This window comes from Antrostomus carolinensis, unplaced genomic scaffold (genome assembly GCF_000700745.2).
Source record: "Antrostomus carolinensis isolate BGI_N321 unplaced genomic scaffold, ASM70074v2 scaffold16250, whole genome shotgun sequence".
Lineage (NCBI taxonomy): Eukaryota > Metazoa > Chordata > Aves > Caprimulgiformes > Caprimulgidae > Antrostomus > Antrostomus carolinensis.
Window position 1 is genome coordinate 28255 of NW_010286599.1, and position 23605 is coordinate 51859.

Genomic DNA, 23605 nt, shown 5'->3' on the forward strand with positions numbered 1-23605 from the left:
TCTCAAGCTAAGTGAATCTGAACTGCTTTTCATTAAATTTGACTTATTGCTTCTCCCTTGTAAATGTTTTTATGGCCACCATTGTAAAGGCACTTTAATAAAAGTGTTGGTGAGAATATTACTGTAATTAGGCACCTGGAGATTGCATAGGAATGGATTTAAATGACATGCTTTGTTTTTTGTAGTGCCCCACCAACAGAGCAGCTGATGAAACTTAATTACCAAGTTTTGCTCACTTTTGCTCTCTGACAAATTTTACTGATGTGTAAAAGCTGAAGCCTGGGAATGGGAGATCTGTGGATGTGTGCAGGTCTGTGTTTAGAAACATCAAGGGTAAATTTTGCACCCTCAGTGTGGAAGATCTATGGGTGAAGATCTTCTTTCTGAAGCAGAAATTTCACAAAATCGATACTGTGGGGATGAAAAGAATTGTCAAAAATAGATGGGAAAGCTTTAGACTAGAAAGGAGTTTGGAACTGAGTAAGTTATACTGGCTCTAGCTGTCACACTGAGGTCACAAGCTTGTTTTTTTTCAGTAGGCTGTGAGACTTTAAGAAAAATCTTGTCCCTACAGGTTGATATTGAAGAGAAAAATTGAGGAGGTTTGGAAGGAGGTACCTCCTCTGCATAGCTCTGGAGAGCAGAGCTAAGGATGGAAGGGGTGATTGCTGTCTAAGGCAAACACTTGTGACTCACATAAAGAAAGTGAAGTTGAAGAAATGTTTCAGTGTGTAGAATTGAGACTAAGATATTTGAATGGTTCTTAATTTCTGTAGAAGTTCAGCCACAGTCTGCAAGCAAAGTGTTCCCTGTGCAAGCAGGCGTTACCTTTTTGTAGACATTTCTGTAAACATCACCTGCCCTACCCTCACCTCCCTCTTCTGCTCTCTCCATTAGTTAAATGAACTTTCAGGTTGTCTGGTTAAGAAATAACCTTGAAAATAGGTACAAGACTGATGATTTTGCTGCCTCAAAGTAGGTCTCGAGTCCTTTGAGATGGTGATGTTAAACCATGAGATGCTGTAGTATAGAAGTGCTGGAGACATGAGGGGAGGGGAAGGGAAAGGGAGCTGTTTGTGAAGATTGATGTTAGCTAACTGAAGTTAATTTCTGTAAGATGTCCATAATACAGAGAGAAAGAGGTTCCCTCGGGAGCGGTGCAGAGCAGGTTATACTAAGCTACTTCTCTAAATCTCCAGAGCACAGACTATAAAGGGAATCTAGGTGGATTAGCCAGATGGGCTTGAATTAGTCATCTTTTTTTAAGGATGTAGTGCAGCTGAGGTGGGTAACAAAAACACAGGAGAGCAAGTTGTTATTTGTTAGAACAGAGTGGAGTGCACTGGCCAATTGGAAATGATGATATCTTTGTTTTAAGGAGTGTTTTGTGAGTTTAGTGTTGCCAAGGAATCCAAGAACACTCCTCATCTAAGAGTCAAAGACTCGTGCACACCTATGCTTCTTTGGCTGAATGGAGGCAACATAGCCACAGTGTTTGGAAAGATAGGAGCATTTCAGTCAATGATGTTGAATGTTTTGTTTTGTTTTTTTAAAAAACCCAAACACAACAAACAAAAACCCAAAACAAATGAACAAACAAAAAAACCCCCAAACTAACCAAACAAAACATCAAAACCAAAACACACACTCCCTTGCCCCCCATTAAAGCTCTAGAGCTGCGAGTCCTGAGTTTCCCTTTAGTAGCTTTTCTGTAAGTGTGCTTTGACACAGAAAACTTAACACAAAGTTCTTTTTCTTAGTGATGTTCTTTTCACCAGAATTGATGGCATTTTTCCATGATTCTTTAATGAGAGACAGATCATGTTTTGAGTTTTTTAACAAGCAAGTATAATAAACTCCAGGAATTCTCTTGGCTGGTGATAGACAGGAGGAGGCTGTAGAGGATATTTTCTACTTTCAACATCTAAGTACTTCTGTGGTTCTTACACTGATTATTATTAATTATGGTGTCAGATGTTATGTAAGTCCTGTTGCATGTTTTAGGCATTTATGTGAGCTATAGAATTGTATAAAATGATCTGAAATGCAACAGTATTTGTGTCCATCTCATGTATTTTTTTTCTAGTGTGGTGTTGTCAGATATCAATGACCTGACACTTGAATACTGAAGCACACAACTGAAAGTTATTATTTACAATTGAAATCTTATTGAATCCGTTATTATTTTTCTCTTTCTTAACAGTTATTTCAGCAAAACTAAAAGAAAAAAATAAGTGGTTTGGACCCAGCCCTTACGTGGAAGTCTCAGTAGATGGACAGTCAAAGAAGACAGAAAAATGCAACAATACAAATAGCCCAAAGTGGAAACAGCATCTTACAGTGTAGGTTTGATGGGTTTGTTTTCCATTTTATTTGAGCTAAATTAATGCAATTGACAGTGGACTTAATGGTTGTATTTTTTAAACAAGACATATAAAGTTATGTGATAGGAAGATATTTGTGTCATTTTTGAAGCAAATACACTACAGTCTGGACTATACATTTACAGACTGTTGCATTATGTCCTGCAGAAAGGACCCAGTGCTTATAAAGGAGTGTATTCTGTATTAATGTATGTGACATATCAAAGGAGCTTTAATTCTGTGAGTAGTAAGGAAACTGAGGTAATCTGATATTAAAACTGACAGTCCCATGCACTTTTTTGGGGTCACATTTAAGATTACAGTGTTTCAGAAATACCATGGCTGAGAAGTGTGGCTGTTCTTTGTGTACCCCTTTGTTGTGCACCATTCCATAGCACAGGTAGTTATCTCTGTCTTGCAGATGTCTGAATTCAATCACAAGTATGAAATTCCTGATTAGTTTGTGCCTTCAGAGTACAGAACATTAGATCTGAGATGGACACAACTGTTGATGTTTGCTTGGCCCAGCATGTGTTGTGAGATGATAGGAAGTGTAAAGCACAGACAAAGAATGATCTGCAGGTTCTATATAATTTAGCTTTCTCTTAAAAATCTGTCTCATGGAACACTGAAATAGAGGTTAGTCTTGTGCTTGCCTATTTGCTTATGTTTAAATTCTAGGTTATTATTCTTGATGCACCTTGAACATTCCTGCCTGATAAGAACCATTTTTGTGCCTGTTCTTTTCTTGTAATTCAGATTATTATTTTAGTTACTACTATTTACCTTCCTTTCTACTGCAAAGAAAATATATTTTAAGAAAAATGAAACTTTGTGCTTTACATGCATATCAATATGCAAGAGCAGAATTTTCTTTCAGCTTTTTAAGCCTGCCTTTTTTTCTTTCTTACTTTTTAAAATGGAAATGCTTGCACTGTGCAAGCTCACACAATAATACATGGGCAACTTTTGCTCTTGTTCAATAAGCACTGAACAGACACACCCAATGCATATCATCTTCACTGGAGATTACACTAATGCTACATGGAGCTTAGTAGAGTAAGTTAATTGGTTTTTAGGAAATATTTTGACATAGTTGCTTATGTTCAGATTCAGAATTAAAAGGAAAAATGTAATGGCTTCTGCAAACAGGTACGGACCATGAGTTCATCTTCTGGGAGGCAGTCTGTTTGGTGGAGCCGCATATTCTGAAGGGATTGTCTGACTGGGAAGGTCTGGACTTACCCACTATATAGAATTGAAATTATCCACTAAGAAAATAAACAATCATTTGTAATACCTGTTTCTCACAATGAAAATAATTTTAAAATATGTAAATGATAGTGTTCCTTATAGAAAAAGAATATCAGTATTAAAAATTCCTTTGAAGCTTCTGTTATGGATTTAAAAAAAAGAGAGATGTGTTCATACAATGTCAGCAACTGATACTGACATAAATTTTCTTCTGTGTCATAAGTCTTCTCAAAACTCAAGGGAGCCTGAGGGGCAGCTGAATGTTTGTCTCTAAGAGCAACTTTCTAGAAAAAAAAAATAAGTTTTGTGAGTCCATTCTTAATTGTAATATCAGCTCTTATGTGATGCTCATCTTCCTGCTGTCGACCGAATACTTACAAGAAAGAAAAAGTAAAATCCTGGCTTTTAGGTTTTTCTTATACCTGGCAGAGTTCCTTTATTCTCTGAGATTTGCTTGATCACATACACTACCTCAGCTGTCATCATCTTACTGAAAAATGCTTGGTGACACTTAGCATGGTTTGGTTTAGAGAGAGAGGGAGGAAGACTGAGTAAGTGCTGTGGCAGAAAATATTTCTGTTTGCCTGTGTTTCTTCTCTGTAAGGGGCTCTCCCAGTACCTGACTGCTGGTGTAGATGGTCTTAGGGCATGGGTGATCCTCCATCAAGAGCTTTCAGGTTTAGGGAGTGACTCTGCTGAAGGCTTTTCTTTGCCACAGGTTGTTAAATTCAAACTGGATGCTTGACAGAGGCTACAGTATTGTGCTTTTATGACCTTACCAGCCCACAAGATTTTTCAGAGAGAGCTTTGGCTCTTGTTAGGATTATGCAGAGGTTTACACTGCCACTGTTTGTACTGCACTGCTCTCTGGAAGGCATCTTTCCAGGTTGTAGCACCATACTTTGAATGAAGTTCAGATTTTTATGTCACTAAAACCACTAAAAATTTAAGAAAGCCTCAGGAAAGTGAAAGGAGGGTAGAAATAAATGATTAAATTCTTCTTGGAATTACTTGATTTGGAATGAAGAGAAACTGTAGGGATAGTTGGGTCCATAAGGGACTTTTCTGCTAGTAAACCTGTAACCGATTCTCCAAGGATGTGCGTGATCAAATTAGCACTGTGGAAGTAATACATCCTGCTTCCTGGGAATGATGAGGGAAGTTTTTGAATTGTTAAGCTGTGGAAGATGTTGTGTGTTCTTCTGTTCTCAGTAAATGCATTGTGAAGCCCGAAGTAAAATGTAAATAATTCTGTAAAAATTACAATAGTAGTAAAATATTAAATAATTTTGTATATATTCCTGCTTCTTTGTAAGTATGTGCCATCTTATTAGGGGAACGGTCATCTTCTAAAAATACTTGAAATAATTGTTAGTATTTCCAAGTACTTCCCTTCTTATGGGATGTCCTAAAATTTTCTGATAACCTCTTCAGAAAGCAAATTTCCTGCCTTCCCTGTCTATGTGAAAAATTCTCGCATCAAGATACACAAATGCTGAACATTCATTAAATGTTCATAACCAGAATCATGTCTTTTTTCCTAATCCTGGTTATCCTCAGATGCTAATTGTGAGGTGGTAGTTTTTCTATAGATATTTCCTTTAGAATAGTAGTAATAAAAAATGTACTCAATCTGTGAACTGTCTTGCAGCAGTCTTGATTCACATGACACCTAAACATGACTGCATACTAGAATGTGTTAATTACAAATAGTTCGGCGTTGCCACCATTATTTCTTTGTCTTTAGATAATTTTAAGTGACAGTTGAAGCAGATTGCTTGGTTCACCCACTTTCCCTGCCAACAAATGCCCTTACACACTGCTCAACTTTTTCTTTTCAGAATTGTCACTCCTGTAAGTAAATTAAACTTTCGAGTCTGGAGCCATCAAACATTAAAATCTGATGTCCTTCTGGGAAGTGCTGCTCTGGATATTCAAGAGACTTTGAAATCAAACAGTATGAAACGTAAGTGTAAGATTAACAATACCTTGGAACGCTGCAAGATTGGTCAGGAATTGTCTGTTAATGAGTGCTGTGCACAGCTCTGTAGACAGCCCTTGAGAATTCCTTTGGTTGCTACAGATTGCATTTATGAGCTTCCTCCTGCTTTTTCAGTGTAATCTTTTTTCATTGACAGTGTCTGCTGTAGTGTGATGGAAAACACGGTGTTTTTCACTTTGCTAGGATGTGCCAGGGTGAAAGGCTAATGAAAGTGCCTGGTGCTAGACCAGGAAACCTGTAAAGTTATTTTTGTTCTAAATACTATTGTATAATTTCATGCATCTTAGAAACTAGTCAGCCTTTAGGCAGTATGTGCATCCTGTGGAGCTTGAAAGAGAAACTCAAGAGTTCTACATAAGTTCTTACAGAATTTATGTTGCTGCAGCACGTAGCTTTGTGCTGTCACACTTTTGTTCTGTGCTTCCAAGCAGTGTTTGCTTCTGGACTTTCAGCTGTGGGCATTGTAAACGCAGCGTGTGGACAGCAGTGTAATAAGCTGTTCTCCTGACAAGAGTGTTACTGTGCTGCTGAATCTGGGTGAAAATTACCTTGGGTAACTACATTGTTCTGTACAACACCAGATACCCTGCTGTAATTCACTGGATTTTGTTTCAAACCATTTCATCAAGAATATTTATTTACAGTTCTGTTTCACTGAAAAACAGTTATTTACCCTGAAAATACCTTTGGTCTGGGGATATGATGCAAAATCTTATAAATTTGAATCTTGAAGTCATTAGATAAATGCGAACTATTTTAATCAGAAGATAGAACTGATATCTGCTCTATTTGAAGAGCAAGGTGAATTACATTTTCTAACGAGGTGTTTGAGGACTGGTGTATTAATTGCTTTAGAAGTGTGGGCAGAAACGTGAGACAATCTCTGCTGTAATGATAATCCTTTCTTTAGGCAGCAAAAAGCTTATGCTCTAGTTTTCCCCTTTTTTTAGAAATAACTTTTTACTGGAAATGATTATTTTGCCACAGAAAACATTAAAAAAAATTATGGAGAGACAGAGCTGTAGTTCTGGGGTTTGTTTTGGTTTGGTTGGTTTTTTCCCCCTTGATCACTGTGGTCTGTGGTTGCCTGCTTGAATTGAAATGCACTTTTTTGTCATGTAGTAAGATAAACTCACATTCTTTTCTGTACTTTTTCAGTTGACCAGGTAGTGGTGACATTGCATCTTGTTGGTGATAGAGAACCAGCAGAGGTGGTAGGAGATTTGTCTGTCTGTCTAGATGGGATGCAGGTAGATCCTGAGCTCCTAACCAATGGTGATGTCTCAGGCACAAGAAGTAAGTAACTTTCAATTCAAACGTGCCCTCTACATATATCTGATATACAAAGCTTTTCTTTCTGCAAGTGTTAACACAATGTTCTAATAATCATAATAACAACCGTTTCTGTAACTTCCTGTAGGTAGAGACCAGAATTCTTACGCATTTTTTTTAAAAATAAAGATCAGCATCTTTATTTTCTACTCTTTGCTAACTTACATCTGGCAATCCTAAACTTGAATGAAAGCCTCTAGCTTCCCTGAGTGTTTAATAACATCATAAACAGGAAAGAATATAAAATAAGTTAGTTTGATCTCATCATCATGATAAGAAGTATCCTGCTCACCAGGAGATGTGTGTTTATATTTGTTTTTCTTAAAATATCTCATATAAACATTTTAATAGGTTTTTGTGCTGTAGAGAGGGATTCACTGCTCTGTTTTCTAAAATATCTCATTTAAATATTTTAATAGGTTTTGTTCCCTATGAAGTGCTGTAGAGAGGGATTCACTGCTCTGTTTTGTTGGTGACTTCAGTTTCAGATAACTAGTGTGATTTTTAACTGAAAATCCTGAATATGTGTAAAATGTGTAATTAAAATAAGAAGTAAGGAGTTTTAATTCCATTGGTACAGGACAGAAGACAGAGCATTTTTGAGGGTATTGTACATTGCAAAGTAGAAATAGATAAGAGGTTATTTCTCCAGAAGGCAGCATTGGAGAGACTGTCTGCTGCAGCAAGTAGCTAGACAGTTAACTGACAGTTTTTATTCTTCTGTGGGTTTTTTTGTTTTGTTTTTTTAAAGGACTAGAAGTTGCTTTCAGATTCCATCATAGTATCATAAGAAAATTGAAGTAACACACTGACTTTGTAACTATTATTTCTTAAAGCTTTTAGTCCATCTTTCTTTGCATCTTGTTAAAAGGATCAATCATATGATCTCATTTTGTGAGATTTTTTTTGGTAAATAAAAGCCAAATGCTGGGATTGTGTGGGGCTTGTAGAGCAGGGCCAAGGTGTGTTGACAGAAATACCTAATGAAAGTAACAGATTTTCCTCTTATGTGACACTTGGTTTTCATCTGTGTTTTCTTCCATTCCCTAAAATTCACTTACTGAGAAAAAGGTGCAAGCAAGTAGAAACAGGCCTGCAGGGAGTGGAATTGAGTACTGCAAACAGTCTGGGGCTTGACAGTAAAGACAGACATTGACATACCACGCCAGAAGTTCAGCAAAGGGTTCCCAGATAATCAGGGCACTCGAGAACATGAGGAAAGAGTTAAATCTTAAAGTAGCCTAACACATGATTATTGTACAGGCTAAAGGTACTTACAGGCAAATATATTGTTTATTGAGTAGCTTTTTGAGTTAAGATTTCTGTTTCAGGGATTAAAATCACTCTATGTGCAGCCCACTAACAGCACATTATCATAAGCCTTTACATGATTACATCCTCGGCTTTGGCATGGATCTGTGTGTAGTTCCCATCAGAATTGATAACTGATTTCTTTTTAATGACATTTGTTTAATTCTATGGAAATAAAGTATTTGTGCTGTCTACATGAATGAGCAGTTCTGTGCTGCATATTCAAGTATTGCACATGCTGGCACAAAAGACAAATCATAGAATCGTAGAATCCCAAACTGGTTTGGGTTGGAAGGGACCTTAAAGCTCATCCAGTCCCAACCCCCCTGCCAGCAGCAGGGACACCTTCCACTAGACCAGGTTGCTCAAAGCCTCATCCAGCCTGGCCTTCAACACTTCCAGGGAGGAGCAGCCACAGCTTCTCTGGGCAACCTGGGACACTGTCTCACCACCCTCACACCAAAGAATTTCTTCCTCACATCTCATCTCAATCTCTCCTCTCTCCTGGTCCACTTTCAAGCCATCACCCCTTGTTCTGTCACTCTCTGCCCTTGGCCAAAGTCCCTCCCCATCCTTCCTGGAGCCCCTTCAGGTACTGGGAGGCCACTGGAAGGTCTCCCCGGAGCCTTCTCTTCTCCAGGCTGAACAGCCCCAACTCTCTCAGCCTGTCCTCACAGCAGAGCTGCTCCAACCCTCGCATCATCCTCGTGGCCTTCTCTGTACTCGTTCTAACTGGTCCATGTCTTTCTTGTGTTGGGGGCTCCAGAACTGGGCACAGTACTCCAGGTGGGGCCTTACAAGAGCAGAGTACAAGCTGTCTGAATAAGCAGTTGCAAAAAGTTTTCAAATCTAGGCTGAGCTGCTATAATTCTGTTTGGAGTGCAGCCATATTTTGTACCTGCTTGAATGCCTTTGTGCTAAATAATTTACAGAGAAAGGGAAGGGAAGAGGCTAGAGAGTCCCAGGAAGTAAATCCCCTGCGGTTCCTTGCTAGCCGACTAGAGAGAAGATCTTAGAGAAATTTTTGCCCTTCCTGCTCTGCCTGTCATCATTGAAAAGGGAGGGAACATGAAAAGTCAGCTCCACTTGGAGAATGGAGAACACTGATGCTGCTACAAAGCAGGAGACTTCTTATTGAACTGTGTGTGTTTGGAATATTCATACAGTCAAAAGATAACCTGTTACATCTTCCATAAGGTGAAAATATTACAGTGGTAGTGGTGTAAAAAAAATGTATATCACACATATAGAGAGACATGGAAAATGTATACAGTTTTGAAATAAGACAGTAGATAAGCAGCACATAGTGTAGCACCTCCACATTTCAGAGAAATGTGAGAATTAGACTGCTGCTTTTCTTGGAAATTTTTCAGCATGTTGCTTATACTTGTGTTTTCTTCTTTCTGGTGTTGAAGGTCCTACACAGACCGACAGCTCCAGAGTAAGGAACGATACACGGTAAGACTTTTTTCTCTTAGTTTTATACTACCTTTTAGTGTTTGCAGTTTTCAAAGAGCAATTGTATGTTTTATAAAGACAACTGAAAAATTTGAGTATGCCCTGCAACAGTATGTTAAGATCTGAGCATATCCTACAAAAAAAAATACTGTACTGTTGTACATTCACATATTAAATTGGTTTCCCTCTGAGCCCCGCCTTGTAGCTTCAGTTTGCCTTCGTACCTGGCTGATCTGTTGTTTCCCTTTGTATTCCTCATCCTTCTCCCAATGATTAACCAAAGTAAAATGAAAAAAAAAAAAAAATAAAATCCCACTGGTGAGTAGTTTAGTTACAGTGTAGAGGTATCAAATTATATTTAGCTTTTTTAAGAAGATACCAAAAGGTGTCTGGCAGTTGCGTTTTTTTAAGGTTGATACTGGATTATGTACCCTGCTGCTTGGTAGGATAAAAGTGTGACTGTACTTCATGGTGGATTAATCTGCAAAGAGCACCATGCCACTTTAATTAGTTCCCAGCACTGCAAGTATTTTGATTGTACAATGCACAACGCTCTTGCATGTCATCTGGAGTAGCTGAGTTAAATTTCACTAGTTTTTTATAGATTGTAACTCTCTCAGCTATGTTGTCTAAAGTCTTCCCATGAAAGTTTTTGTTCTGTTCCTTATCGTGCTCAGAAGAATGTTTCCATGCTTGGGTATTCAAAATGCTTGAGTGTGTAATAGTATAACAGTAATAGTCATAATAGCTCATTTGGTTTTAGTACCAACCAGTGGGGGTTTTGGTGTTCGCTACAGGTCCATTTTGAGGATCATGTGAATAATCTGGAATGAGTCTGGCAGTGGTTATTGTTACCTGTATAATCATGTTTTGATCTGCATTGTTATACCTTAAGGCAACTGGTCAAATACACTAAAGATAAAAGGTTATGCTTTTGACTGTAGTGTTCAAACAGCAGCAGTATGCTTTGTGGGACTGAGGAAAGCCTGGGCCATAGCTCTTACAAACTTCAGATCACTAATGATTTGCACAGGCTTTCATAGTCATTTCCTTTGGGGTTGGTGTGGTATGGTATGAGTTATGTGCACCATACCTGGTATAGAGCAAAAGTGTATTTCACAATGATATTGAGGTCAAATGTACTACTTGATTCTCTGTGACTTGAGATTTACTTAGGCTTACCTACTGTTTTTATTTTGTGTACATTTAAAGGAACAGAATTTTAGAGAGACTAGGCTGAAACCATAAGCTTTGGTTTTATTACTGATGGCCTATGTACTTATCCTGTCAATCCACTAGAATTTTATTGACTGTCTATTTTGCTCAACATATTCTGAAAATAAAATGCTTTAGAAATAAAGATGTTGATATCTGTAACTCTGCTTAAGGAGCTACAATTATATCAGAATAATACACTGCTACATATAACCAAACAGTACAGAATGAGCAGGTACTGCCATTTAGTTTCTTGATTTTTGTGAAGTTGAGAAGCTTATATTCATACCTGTTGGGGAAAATTTTAATGCTTAGTCCTAAATTCCCCAGCCCTTTGCAGAATTGGGTTTAGGGGGAAAATTGGTGTATGCATAATTAAATTTTATAAACATTTGGAACATTCTCTATGTTCTGAGCATATGCTGGCCGTGTGGAGCAAATGCACACAGGCTGTCCTCTGCTCTTCATCAGCTTCTCATCTCATTAGAGACAAGCAGAGTTCATGGGTAGAAATAGCCAAGCAGCAAAATCCAGAGCCTGGGCCTAAAGGCATGTATAGCGAGTTGGGAAATAAAAGAGGAGACTTTAATGACACATGCTATATACATCTATTTCACCACCTTTTCATCACTTGAGGTTTCATTCATCAGGAGATAAACTCTTAGTGTGTTTATACACATGTAGGGTTTTATAACTATTATGAATGTAAGAATCTCACCTACTTACTCATAACTATTACATTGTGGTGTCTTCCATAAAGTTTAATGTTGTCCATACACTATTAGACCAGTTCTCCTGTCTGTCTTTTCCTGCAAAAGGACTAACTCAAATGGCCTTGAAAGCTGTGAAGATGCTGCTCCCAGTGAGAACAAGACTGTTAATGGCAGTGATTCTCCATTACTGACAAATGGGAACTGCAAACCTGCCAGGCCTCCCAGGCCTTCCAGACCACCTCCACCCACGCCCCGCAGACCCACCTCAGTCGCTGGTATGTGTTCCGGGGCCAGGCTGTCACTTCAGAGCTGCACGTGCTTTGAAGGAACATAGCTGTTTGATGCTGATGTTTAACTACATTTTTTCATGGTAAATTGTTTGGCAGATAACTTCTGAAGTACAGTTTTTCAGCTTATATTCAGTACATGTCGTTTAATCATTGTTCCTTTTAGTAGAAATTTCTTCCTTCCCTCTCTGCTAAGTGATGATTGCAGAGATACTGCTCCAGGTAGTGGAGCTGGAACCAAAAAACCGCAAGTGGACGCTATTACTGCACTAACATATCCACTGAAGGACTGACAGAAGTGTCTCAAGTTGAGAAGACTGGCTTTTGAAATGCTAGTTATTTGTTTCTACAGTTGTAGTTAAATTATGTGAAATAGCAGCACTTAAAATGTTTGTTACTCTTTTCCACTGAAATGGATATTTTGGTTTTGGTTTTGTTTTGGTTTTGGTTTTTTTTGTTTTGTTTTTGGTGTTTTATTTTGTTTTATTTTGTTTTATTTTGTTTTATTTTGTTTTATTTTGTTTTATTTTGTTTTATTTTGTTTTATTTTGTTTTATTTTGTTTTATTTTGTTTTATTTTGTTTTATTTTGTTATTTAAAAGCTATAAAACTTGAAGACAAGTAGTGCTGAAAAGTTAGTTGATGTTTTTAGGGTAGCTCCTTTACCCCCATATGCTGCCATCTGTTTCAGTGGTCTCATTATTCCAGTTGATAAATGCTGAGTTAGGATGGGAAACTGCAAAACAGGAATTACATTAACAGATTAATCCAGTGTAGGCCTGACTCGTGTACAGCTTTTAACCCCACCTACAAATGGTGTTCAGAAGAAACTGAAAACGGTTAACAAACGTATGTATTTGCCTCCCATTCCAATAATTTTATTTCCATGCAATGTCACATCTCTTTTTGAAAATTTTATACTTATTATCTCTTAAATTAGTATTTCAAATAAGAAATGGAAAATTATCATTGATGCAAGAAAGTAGCTTTTTGTTTATAATTATTTAGTGTTGACAAAGTGAGGCAGAGTTGGTTTTTAGCGTCTGTGTAAGCTGTAAAATGTGGCTGTGTGCACACACTTTGAAATACCAGTTCTTGCATTGCTTGCTTCTGTGATTTACAACTTCTGAAATAGATGGGTGATAAATATCATTTAAAGGCTTTTTTTTTCTTCTATCTTTGATATCTCTGACATCATAGGAAGTGTAAATGGTCCTTCATCCACATCCACAGAAAATGAAGGGGCCAGTGCAGGCTCACTGGCAGGTACAGCTGCAAATACAGCTTCAGAACAGAGCCCTGAGGGGGCAACAGCTGCAACAACAGCTCCTGCAACTGCTGCACTCACCACACCTCCAGCATCCAGACAAGTCCAGCCAGTAAATCCTCCACCTCAGGCACTTACCACAGTCAGTCAAGGTCCTCTTCCACCTGGGTACGAGTTTAGTTTTTTGGGGGGGATTTTTGGGGGTTTGTTTGTTTGCTTTTTGGTTTTGTTTTGTGTGTGCACTGGCATTTCTGGTTTTACTTTATTTCACTTACAGGAGTTGTAACAAAACGTAACATCCTTTTGCTGCATAACAAAAATCTCCCCCTGATATGAATTTGGAGGTTTTATTAACGGTTTAGTCTGATAGGCCTTCAAGCACAGTTTATTCAAGAAAAGAATTAATCACAAAATCACAGAATGGTGGGGTTGGAAGGGACATCAGGAGATCATCCAGTCCAACCCCCCTGCCAGAGCAGGTTCTCTACAGCAGGTTGCACAGGAAAGTGTCCAGGTGGGTTTGAACATCTCCAGAGATGGAGACTCCACACCCTCTCTGGGCAGCTTATTCCAGTGTTCTGTCACCCAAATCTTTCAGATATTTTTTTATACTTTTCATATGTTTCCATATCAGTGACACATAGAAGTTTTAAATAGTGTGACAGCGTGCTGTCTTCAAATTAAAATGAAAAGTCAGGTTGTAAAATGTTGGTAGAGATGAGCAGAAGAAAAACTGCTATTGCAGTACATAATCTGCAATATGTCCTGAAGTTTTTGGACTTCATCCTGCAGCTCCTGGGAGCAGCATGGGCACACTGTTGTGTTTCAGGCATGTGTGGAATTTGCCAAATAGTTGGTCAGTTGTCTCAGAGCTCACATTTAGATTTGAAATTTAAAAAACCAAAACAAGTTTCTGGGCTCTGAGGGAAAGCAAAAGCTTCCCATGTGGATGGTGTAATTGGCAAAACACCTGCCTTAATTTACAGGCAATTGAACCAAAAGGTAGGAGAGGTCTGAGTTACCTCACTTACTCACAGGATAACTGTGAAGTATAAAAGCAGTCTTGAGAACATCAGTTGTTGCTTTACCATTTTGATTTGAACAGAAATGGCAAATTAGCGTGCTTCTTTCCCTGCAGTGTTACCTTTGTTGCAAATACAGAGTAAGTCAGTATCCCAAATGCTGCATATGCAGAAAATATGTGACCAGTGCCTTTATGATGAACTTTGCATATACATGATCTGTGCAAAATTTGCATATTTTGAGGATTTAAATTGAATTAATGTCTGAAAGAGGATTATGCTCTACAAATAATTCTGTTTAACAGGTTATTGATACACTTGATGTTGAATACAAAACTTGGCTTCATTACTTGATAAAATCATATGCATAGGCATGAATTTTAGTTTCAGTTTCCCAGAGGTTGAAGCTGGTCACGTAGAATGTTTTTGGTATTCTAGTTGACATAGAATTACTGTTAATATGAACATTGTACCACTGTATATTGTACAACATTTTGGTGCATCTTGTGAACCAAGTGTTAGTTTCAAGCATTTTATTTAGACATAAGCATTTTATGAGAACAGAAATTTCTCATCTGTATACTGTAGCTGAATGGTTGGAGTAGCTTTATCTGGAGGAAGATAAAAATGTTGGTTTATTTTCAGTTGGGAGCAAAGAGTAGACCAACATGGTCGAGTGTACTACGTCGATCATGTTGAAAAACGAACAACGTGGGATCGGCCAGAGCCTCTTCCTCCAAGGTGAGCCAGGATAAGTCATGAGATTGTCTAGGATATGTCTGGATTTTTCAGAAATTGATTCACTGATAGCTTAGTAAAGCTAGAAAGCATGTTTGTAAATAGAAATGTATTTTGGGATTAAGGTAATTTATCATCTTGAGCAAGAATGCCCTTGGTTACCTTTGTATTCTGAGGTTACCATTTGCAGTCCCAGTTGCTAATTTCCTATGCTGATGTAAAACACCTTTGGTTATTAGGCTTTTCCTGCTCTTAGCATCAAAACAGCCAGTGTTGTTAGTCTCTCCATGGAAGTGTTGTTCACATTTGTTCTGTTTCTTATTTTTTAAAAAAATGTAAGGAAAACATAAGAATTTTTCTGTTGCACTTCATTCCTACTCCAGTAGTTCAAATGCTATACAGAATTACAAAGTAAAAACGTGGGATAGTAAAGAGAACTCGATATTAAAGAACAATTCCTAAAGGAAACCCACCAGTCACACTCAATTTGAACCCTGAGAGGATTGACTAGTGTAGTACTTAAACTCTACATTACTCAGAATGGTAGTGTTTTCACTACAGTTTTGTACATAGTACTAATTTCGTATGAACTGAAAAGAATTTAAAAAGAAAAACCCCAAACCAAAACAATCCCCCAAAAACCAAAACCAACCAACCATCCAAAAATATATTTTTAAAAAAACAACAAAACCAACAAATTAAAAAAAAAACCCAAACCAGAACCCAATGCCTGCGCCTTCCTTTTCTGCTAAATTAGAGTGTGATGAAATCTTGCATTATACAGCCAGACTGCCAGGGGTTTTGCTGTCTTTTTAGGAGAAACCAACAGACTGCTGTCTTCTGGGTTGGGTGAGATAAATGCAGTAATGACAGTGTAGTATTGACAGTGGTTTGTGCAGCTCTTGATCACTATTTCAAAAAATCCTGAAAGTACAGTACATGGGGTGAGCCTGACTTGTTATAGCGTGCAACAAAGTAAAAGTGATTCTCCTCAAATAATTTTAGCTCCTACATAATTTTACTGGAGGATAAGAGGAGAAAACAAGGTCTGCTGATGAGCCCATGCTTTATATCCACTTCCAACATACTGCTGGTTTGCCTAAAAGTGCTTATGAGCCTCTTAAAATTGTCTGCTATTGAGAACTGTTGCTTGTAATTTTTTTTAAAGCTGGGAGCGACGAGTTGACAACATGGGGAGAATTTATTATGTTGACCACTTCACTAGAACAACAACGTGGCAGAGACCAACATTAGAGTCTGTCCGAAACTATGAGCAGTGGCAGCTTCAGCGCAGTCAGCTTCAAGGAGCCATGCAGCAGTTTAATCAGAGGTTTATATATGGGGTAAGGAATATAATGATGGCTATAGAGGTTGAGTAAAAGAGGTATTTTTTCCAATTTTCAACCCATTAATCTCTTCTGCATATTGAAAGTATATATGTATTTGTGTTTTGGGCATGCTTGTGGGTGACTTTCCCCCATAAATATACCAGACTTTGTTATGGTTTATTCTTTATGATAATACAGTCTCTTTGTGTGTGTAGCAGGAAGTAATAATTGATAACCTTAGTTCATGTCCTTGAAATTACATTAGGCAGCATGTACAGTGTAATGTTTTTTTATTTGTCAGCTGAACATAGGTGATGTTCTTTGATAAAATGTATGTACAATATTGATAAAAGCCATTCAAAACAAACAACAGCTTAGTAGCAAGCTGGTTTATTTGTATTGTGTCTTGTATTGACTTGGCCAAAGAGCTGGAAGGTAACCAAGCTCACAGGACATATATTTCTGCTTTGAGTAAAATAAAATATGCACAATTAGTGTTATTAAAGCAGGGAAAACAAAAACAAACCTTCCAGAATTTTAAATCCATTGTTTATCTCTGATGAATAGTAGACTTTAGATAACTTCAACTCATGCTGCTAATTTATCAAGAATGGTATAGATCTAAATTTACTGTATGTGTAGAGAATAAAAATTGGACCTTAGAAGTGGTGGTAGGGAGAACTGTACTGAATGCAGGAATGAAGTGTTTTGCTTTCTGATTGTTTTGGGTGCTACTGTACTAATTTCCCTTCTGTGTAGGCGGGGACACTAAACAAAGAATAATTATTTTCTTGGCACTGTAGTTAATTAAGCATGCCAAGGTCTGTAAAAAAAGGCCTTCTCTGTGGAGAAAAATAAATTGTTGGCATCTTTGCTTATATGTAACATTAACAAGAATGTATTTACTTCCATAATTCATGATGGCTTTGGTAGAACATCTGGAAAGCAAATGACTAGTCATTAATGCAGCATTTGTTTGTGACTTGCAGAACCAGGACTTTTCATCCACACAGAACAAAGAGTTTGATCCTCTTGGCCCTCTGCCACATGGATGGGGTAAGACTGACTTGAAAGTGTTTTGTAATGCAATGTAATTAAACATTAAGGCCTACTTCTGCCAAATTATTTTGTCAACTGTTCTAGGCTTTTTTTTTTAAATGTAAACCTGAATTAAAAATCTTTTAACAATAAATCCAGTGTGCTGTTAAAACAGAGTCCTGACAAGGATGTGCAGTTTCAAAGTAGGTTAGAAACTATATTCTAGTTTACTCCCTGTAACTATCATAATAACTTCTTTCACACTGTCCTAGTTTTTTTTATCATTTTAGTTAGGCAGGTTTCCCGCCCACCATCCCATTCCTGCCAAATCAGACTCCAAAGCCCCTCTAAATCAGACTGCCAAATTCCCCCTCCAAGCCAATTCTTAGAGAGTTTTGTTGATCTGAAAATGTTTTTTAAAATGACAACGAACCACTTCTTGACTTGCCCCTCTCCCTGGATTAAATTTGGTTTTGTACTTTACAGGGTTAACAATTTACTGTTAATATAATTTGGGGGGAAGTGTACAAAAATGTAAGTGTAAAATTAATTTCTGGTGTGACTGTCAAGCAGATAAAAGAATTCAAGTTTCATGATACACAGGCCAAGTTCTCAGAATTGTGTAATTTTAAAGCAAGTAATTACTTGGCAGAGTTAGACTTGTGTTTTTGGCTTTTCAAACAGAACTACTTAGATTTTTAGTTCTAGTATTGATGCGATTTCATGCCATAAAATTGTTGTTTCCCCACACTTACGCTTTGTTGCGTTACTTACATAACATTTCGAAGTTCCCCTGGCACTGCCCAGGAAACAACAAAACTGAGTTTCCACATTGTGTTGAATTGTTGAATTCTGCTCTCAGTGTAACTCTCCTAGACAAGTGTTTTCTTCCTGACTTCTCTTGTAAACTGATTACCTGTATTAGTCAGATTTTGGCCTGTTTCTGTAATTTATCTTCTGTATTTCTCTTGCAACAGTAAATAAAAATTGCATAAAGAGCTGCAGAATGGTAGAGAAGACCAAGCCAGGACATTTTTCATAAGCTTTGTTCAATCATGGGCTAAACTATCTAAATGTATTTACTTGGAAACTGCATTGCTCATTTTTTATTCCCTGCTTATAATTTGAATATGAAGCCCTTGTACTTTCTAGATACTTGAGCATGCACCTCTTGCCTATTCTGTGTTTCCTGTCTATATGGCTTGTAAGCTATGTCACAATAATCGAAGCAGCTGGAATTTCCTGTGGAGAAAACAGCTTACATTTTTTTTTCTTTCTTCCAGTTAATTGTTTTCTTCAATAGAAAAATAAATAGCATAGTAAAAGATCTTAAGACAGAAATTTCAACTTCATCAGTATTTTAAGCCATAGAAATTTTTAACTTGCAAAAATACTGTAAAACTTCCCTAAAAAGCACAGACAGTAGGGCAGTAGATCTAGTGAAGGTCAATCTCCTGTGATCAACTACTGCCTTCATGCAAATATTTATATTGTTGTTACGGTGCCCAGAATCTCTCTGGCAGTCAGGATTGTTGATGGAAGCAGTGCAGGGGGAGAGATAGCTGAACTCTTCAGGGTAAGAACTGAGGTACATAAAGACCTTACCTATGAATACCAGTAAGTGCAGCGTTTCGCTGAGGACGGGTGGTGCCGCCGATTCCTATGACTGTTAGCAGGCACTGGTATTGACAGGCTCCTGTTTCTGAGTAGCCTATTAAGGAATAATGCCAGTGAAAGTGAAAAGGTGTTGAGTCAAAGGAGGTACAGAGAAACCCAAAGACATTAGAGGCTGTGGCAGGGACTGTTGATTTTATTTATTTATTTGTTTTATTTGATGTGTATTCTCAGCAGTACATTCAGCAGGTATTGATTTCTTTTGTCCTTTTGCATCTTTTCAGAGAAGAGAACGGACAGCAATGGCAGAGTGTATTTTGTCAATCACAACACACGCATCACTCAGTGGGAAGATCCCAGGAGTCAGGGGTAAGAAATCAGTTGCAGATTCATTTAAGTCAGGAATAAAAATGTTAACAAAGTAGTGAGACTGAGAGCTAGGAAATGCTGCCCACAGCTGAAACATGGACTGCTCTACACAAACTTCAGACAGCCCCTTAAAATATTAAAAGGTGCTAGCCAAAATGGAAACTGTCAAAATATTACTTAGTAATAGTACAATTGCCAGGAAAGTCTTGGTCAATAGCAGTAAGTTAATTCCCTGGAACAGCTCCTACTCTTTTTATAAATAAGACACACATGTCTAAACATTTATTCATTGAGAGAAGGAGGGATTTTTTTCATCTAATGATGGGATAGTGCAGAGGATCCTGAATAAGAATTTGGTTATTTCCTAGACATTCAGTAGCTAAAAGATAGAAAGAAGACAGACTTGAAAAACTGCAACACCCCTCCTCACACTTTAAAAATAAATAAATAAATAAACAAACAAACAAGAAAGAGAACTTGAGGCAATACTAAAAGTAATGATGTACTGTTTATTTCAGGCTCTGGTCACTCAGGTAGGGAATGTAGGCAGAAAATTGAGAGTGAAGGATGTTCAATCCCAACTTCTGTTTGAGCTGAAAATTTCCATTTGGTGAAGCAACTTCATCTGACCTCTATAAAGACGGAGTAGGAGGAAAGAGAGTGGAATTGTTGGCATTGTAGTATCTGTTCCATCCCAGTCACATCTGCAGCAGCTGACTGTGTGGAGAACACTATTAACAAAACCCAATAACCAAATGTGCCAGCTTCACAGTTAGAAATGTGGTCCTACAAGGTAGTTCTCTGGAGGGAAGTCACTCTGAGGGCACTCTGGAGTGGGAACTGCTCAGGTCTTCCAAATGTATTGAGATTTATTTTTGTTTACATCAAAATTAAATTGGAAATTGTCAAAATATTATACAAAATTTGCGTTTTCTTTTCTTTCTTGTAATTCTGAAACTCTCTTAAAGTTTTTGGCTACTGTGATTATACATGAGGTAGCAAAAGCTACTTATTAAAATTATGTTGGTTTTCGAGTTAAAACATGATAATTAGAAGATAAAATTCTGTTGTTTAAGTGGAGGAAACATCGATAAACTTTGCTTGCATTTTTCCCTGAAGTTTATATTGCTATTACTCCAGATAATGCAACCAAATGAGCTGATGTTTATTTAAACAGTCATTTTGGTCTAATTGAGAGCTGACATGAAAATTTAAGAGGGAAAAAAGGCAGAATAAATATTGAATGGAAAGTTTCTCAGTCTGTAGTTTTTCTAGATCTGCCAAAACTTTTACTGTCTTGGGTGTTGCTCAATTGACTTAATGTATCAAGTTGATCAATTACCATATATTTTCTTGTATCCATAGTCAATTAAATGAGAAACCCTTACCAGAGGGCTGGGAAATGCGATTTACTGTGGATGGTATTCCATATTTTGTGGATCACAATAGAAGAACCACTACGTATATAGATCCCCGCACGGGCAAGTCTGCTCTGTAAGTGTTTTTAACATTACACTAATTTTTTTAAAGTTTAGCATGCATCATTTTTGATTTTTTTTTCTTTTTGTATGTTTTTTTATGCAGAAAGCCTTACATATAGTAATGCTCCTTAATTTTCTGGTTTCTTCTATCACTGATAAATGTCCCTGAAGAAGGGAGTGGTTTGAACACTTCAGAATCCTTGCCAAGTAGTATGTAAGGCTTGAGAGTAATGGAAAAGCTTCCCCAGTGTGGTTGATGACCAGATGCCTTCCTTCCAGTTACTAGTCTTTCTTTTTAAAAGTACACTCAACTCTTTCTTTCCTTGATTTTTAGGAACCAGAGTGGAATTAAAACCAGAATTTAACTCCCAACTTAAATTAAATGAATGTTATCTCACCTATATTGTTAGAATCTTTTTTATGGTTAATAATGAGATACTGTTTAAAAAGCACAGTGTATGCACTCCACAATTTACAAAGGAAGATTTTTTTTTTTTTTAGTTTAGTTTAAAAACAAGAAAATTACACCCCATAATAAAAAAAAGTGAATAAGAATCTTCAAACTAGATAGCCAACTAAATCATACTACTATATAAGTAATGTATTTGGAGGCTTTTACTTAAATTACAAAAACACTTTTGAAATTCTTTTCTTTTTTTTTCCTCCTCTTGGTTCCAGAGACAATGGACCCCAGATCGCTTATGTGCGTGATTTCAAGGCTAAAGTCCATTATTTCAGATTCTGGTCTCAGGTATGGATTCATTTCCTGGGAATATTTGTTTGCATTTTTGGTTTTTTTGCTTACATGCTTTAAATGAAGTCTTCAGTGCCTTGCAAGTAAAGGTAATCAAAATACTTTAATGTCAAAGGTGAGTTAAATTAGCAGTAAATACAGGACTCGTATAACTCGTGTAAGCTTTAAAGCTAGGTAAGCTATGGCTTTAAAACTTTTTAGAATACAGGAAAACATCAATTTAGCTACTATTTTTTAAAGTGGTGGGTTTCAAAATAGTGCTTTCTTTCTGCTGTTAATAAGGGAATCTATGGACACAGGTTATTTTTATAGTTAATACAAGACCTGCTTTCTGCACAGATACACACTTCTGGAGGAGAACGCAGGGCATTTGGCACAGAACAGGCATCTCTAAACATTGATGAATACACTGTGTTGCACACTAGCATGCTCTAACGTATTATCAAATTCCAGTATGTCAGTCTTGGTTCTCTAAACTCTATGTATATCAAAAGATTAAGTAACTAGGTGTTTAGGAAAAAGTCTTAGGTTTAAATGTTCCAGTTTCCAAGAGTCAGTGAATTATCCTTTGAATAAATAGCAGAGAGACTAGTCTTAAATTTTCACTTTGAATTTTGTGCAGAATAACCTACATTTTCGAATTGTTTTATAAATTCTGGGATAGAAAGCCTTGCTGACTTACAATGTGTTATTGATCTTCATCTTTTCCAGTGTCTTTTAAGAGTACAGTACTTGAACCTGTTCTAGGCAGGATCTGGAGGCATGTGGACCTCACTGTAGATATCAATATTGGAAGCAATTTGTTCTTAGAGTAAATTACAAATCAGATATCTTGATTACTGGGGTTTATATCGATTGGTGAAATTCAACTGTACCTCTTAATATACACAACAAGTAGCAGTCTAAACTCAGTATTAGAAGTTTAAGTGATTCTACACTTCACCTCTAAAAAATTTCATTTCAGCAACTGGCAATGCCACAGCACATAAAGATTACAGTGAGCAGAAAAACGTTATTTGAGGACTCATTTCAACAGGTATTGTATGAAAACATGTTAGTAGTGGGCATGAAAAGCTGAGTTGATTAAATTCATTATCACGTGTCATTCTTGTTCCTTTGACATCTTGCTAATGCTATTTTAAGTGAGACTAACAAAAAATACTAGTTTAATAGTTAGGATATGTTCACACTTATATATTAAAAGATCATGCTAAAATGTGAAGTTCTTGATCTAAAGACTGATTCATCTGACAGAAGGTGATTTTTTTTTTTTCTTTTTCCTCAGAATTCTTTAAAATGTGAGTTAATTTTGAGGGGAGCACTGTGGCAGAGCAGCTCCCCAGTCCCAGGAAGTTTCCATGTTGTGCCTATGTTTGTTGGCACATTTTTCCTAGCACTGTGTCATATAAGCACGGACTATGTACCAGAATACGAAGTTGATATTAGTCTGGCTGTTATGAGTCTTTAAATAAGTAATGAAATGGTTAAAAGAAAACAAAAATTATTACTTCTCTTTAGATTATTAGCAGCAAAATTCTTGTTAATGTCTGTAGGCCTAAACCATGGTTAAAATTTGTTCCTATACAATATTTTTCAAGTGCTTTTGAATTTTACTTTTATTTTTTGAATGTTCATTGTAGCACCAAATCACTCCCATTGCTTGTTGAATTGAAGCCAAAAGCAGCTCTTCATCAGTCTAATGAGATACATAGAAACAGGCTTGGAAATGCACAGAACAATTCCTCTTGGCAGATACTTCTCTTGGCCACTTCTGTATTTTTCTGACTTAAAAGTGACTTAAGAAAATGCAGACCTTATCTAAGAAGACAGGAACTTTCAGCTTTCTCTGTCCCTAGCAGATTTTTTTTTTTATCTTCCAGTATGTCTTCAGGCTCCATTTCTTGTAGGAATTACCACACATGGGTCAAGCCAGGAAATTTGAACAAATAGAATAGCATGTTTTGAGAAAAATATGTTCTTAAATAAGGATTAATGCTTTCTTGTTCAAATCACTGTAAACTGGCTTAGCAGAAGCAGCAAATGCTGCAGCTGACTGGTA

The 23605-nt window shown here is 37.1% G+C and overlaps 1 protein-coding gene across 1 annotated transcript in view; it reads left to right on the forward strand.

Moving 5' to 3' along the window:
• Positions 1-23605, forward strand: part of LOC104531754 (E3 ubiquitin-protein ligase Itchy) — a 35057-nt gene that overhangs the window by 475 nt on the left and 10977 nt on the right. Inside the window, exons 2-14 of the mRNA XM_010176749.1 lie at positions 2204-2342; positions 5459-5583; positions 6778-6915; positions 9678-9720; positions 11754-11923; positions 13136-13370; positions 14870-14965; positions 16131-16305; positions 17280-17346; positions 19227-19311; positions 20677-20805; positions 21471-21543; positions 22511-22582. Coding sequence (XP_010175051.1) covers positions 2204-2342; positions 5459-5583; positions 6778-6915; positions 9678-9720; positions 11754-11923; positions 13136-13370; positions 14870-14965; positions 16131-16305; positions 17280-17346; positions 19227-19311; positions 20677-20805; positions 21471-21543; positions 22511-22582 — 1547 coding nt within the window. The remainder of the gene's footprint in view (positions 1-2203; positions 2343-5458; positions 5584-6777; positions 6916-9677; positions 9721-11753; positions 11924-13135; positions 13371-14869; positions 14966-16130; positions 16306-17279; positions 17347-19226; positions 19312-20676; positions 20806-21470; positions 21544-22510; positions 22583-23605) is intronic.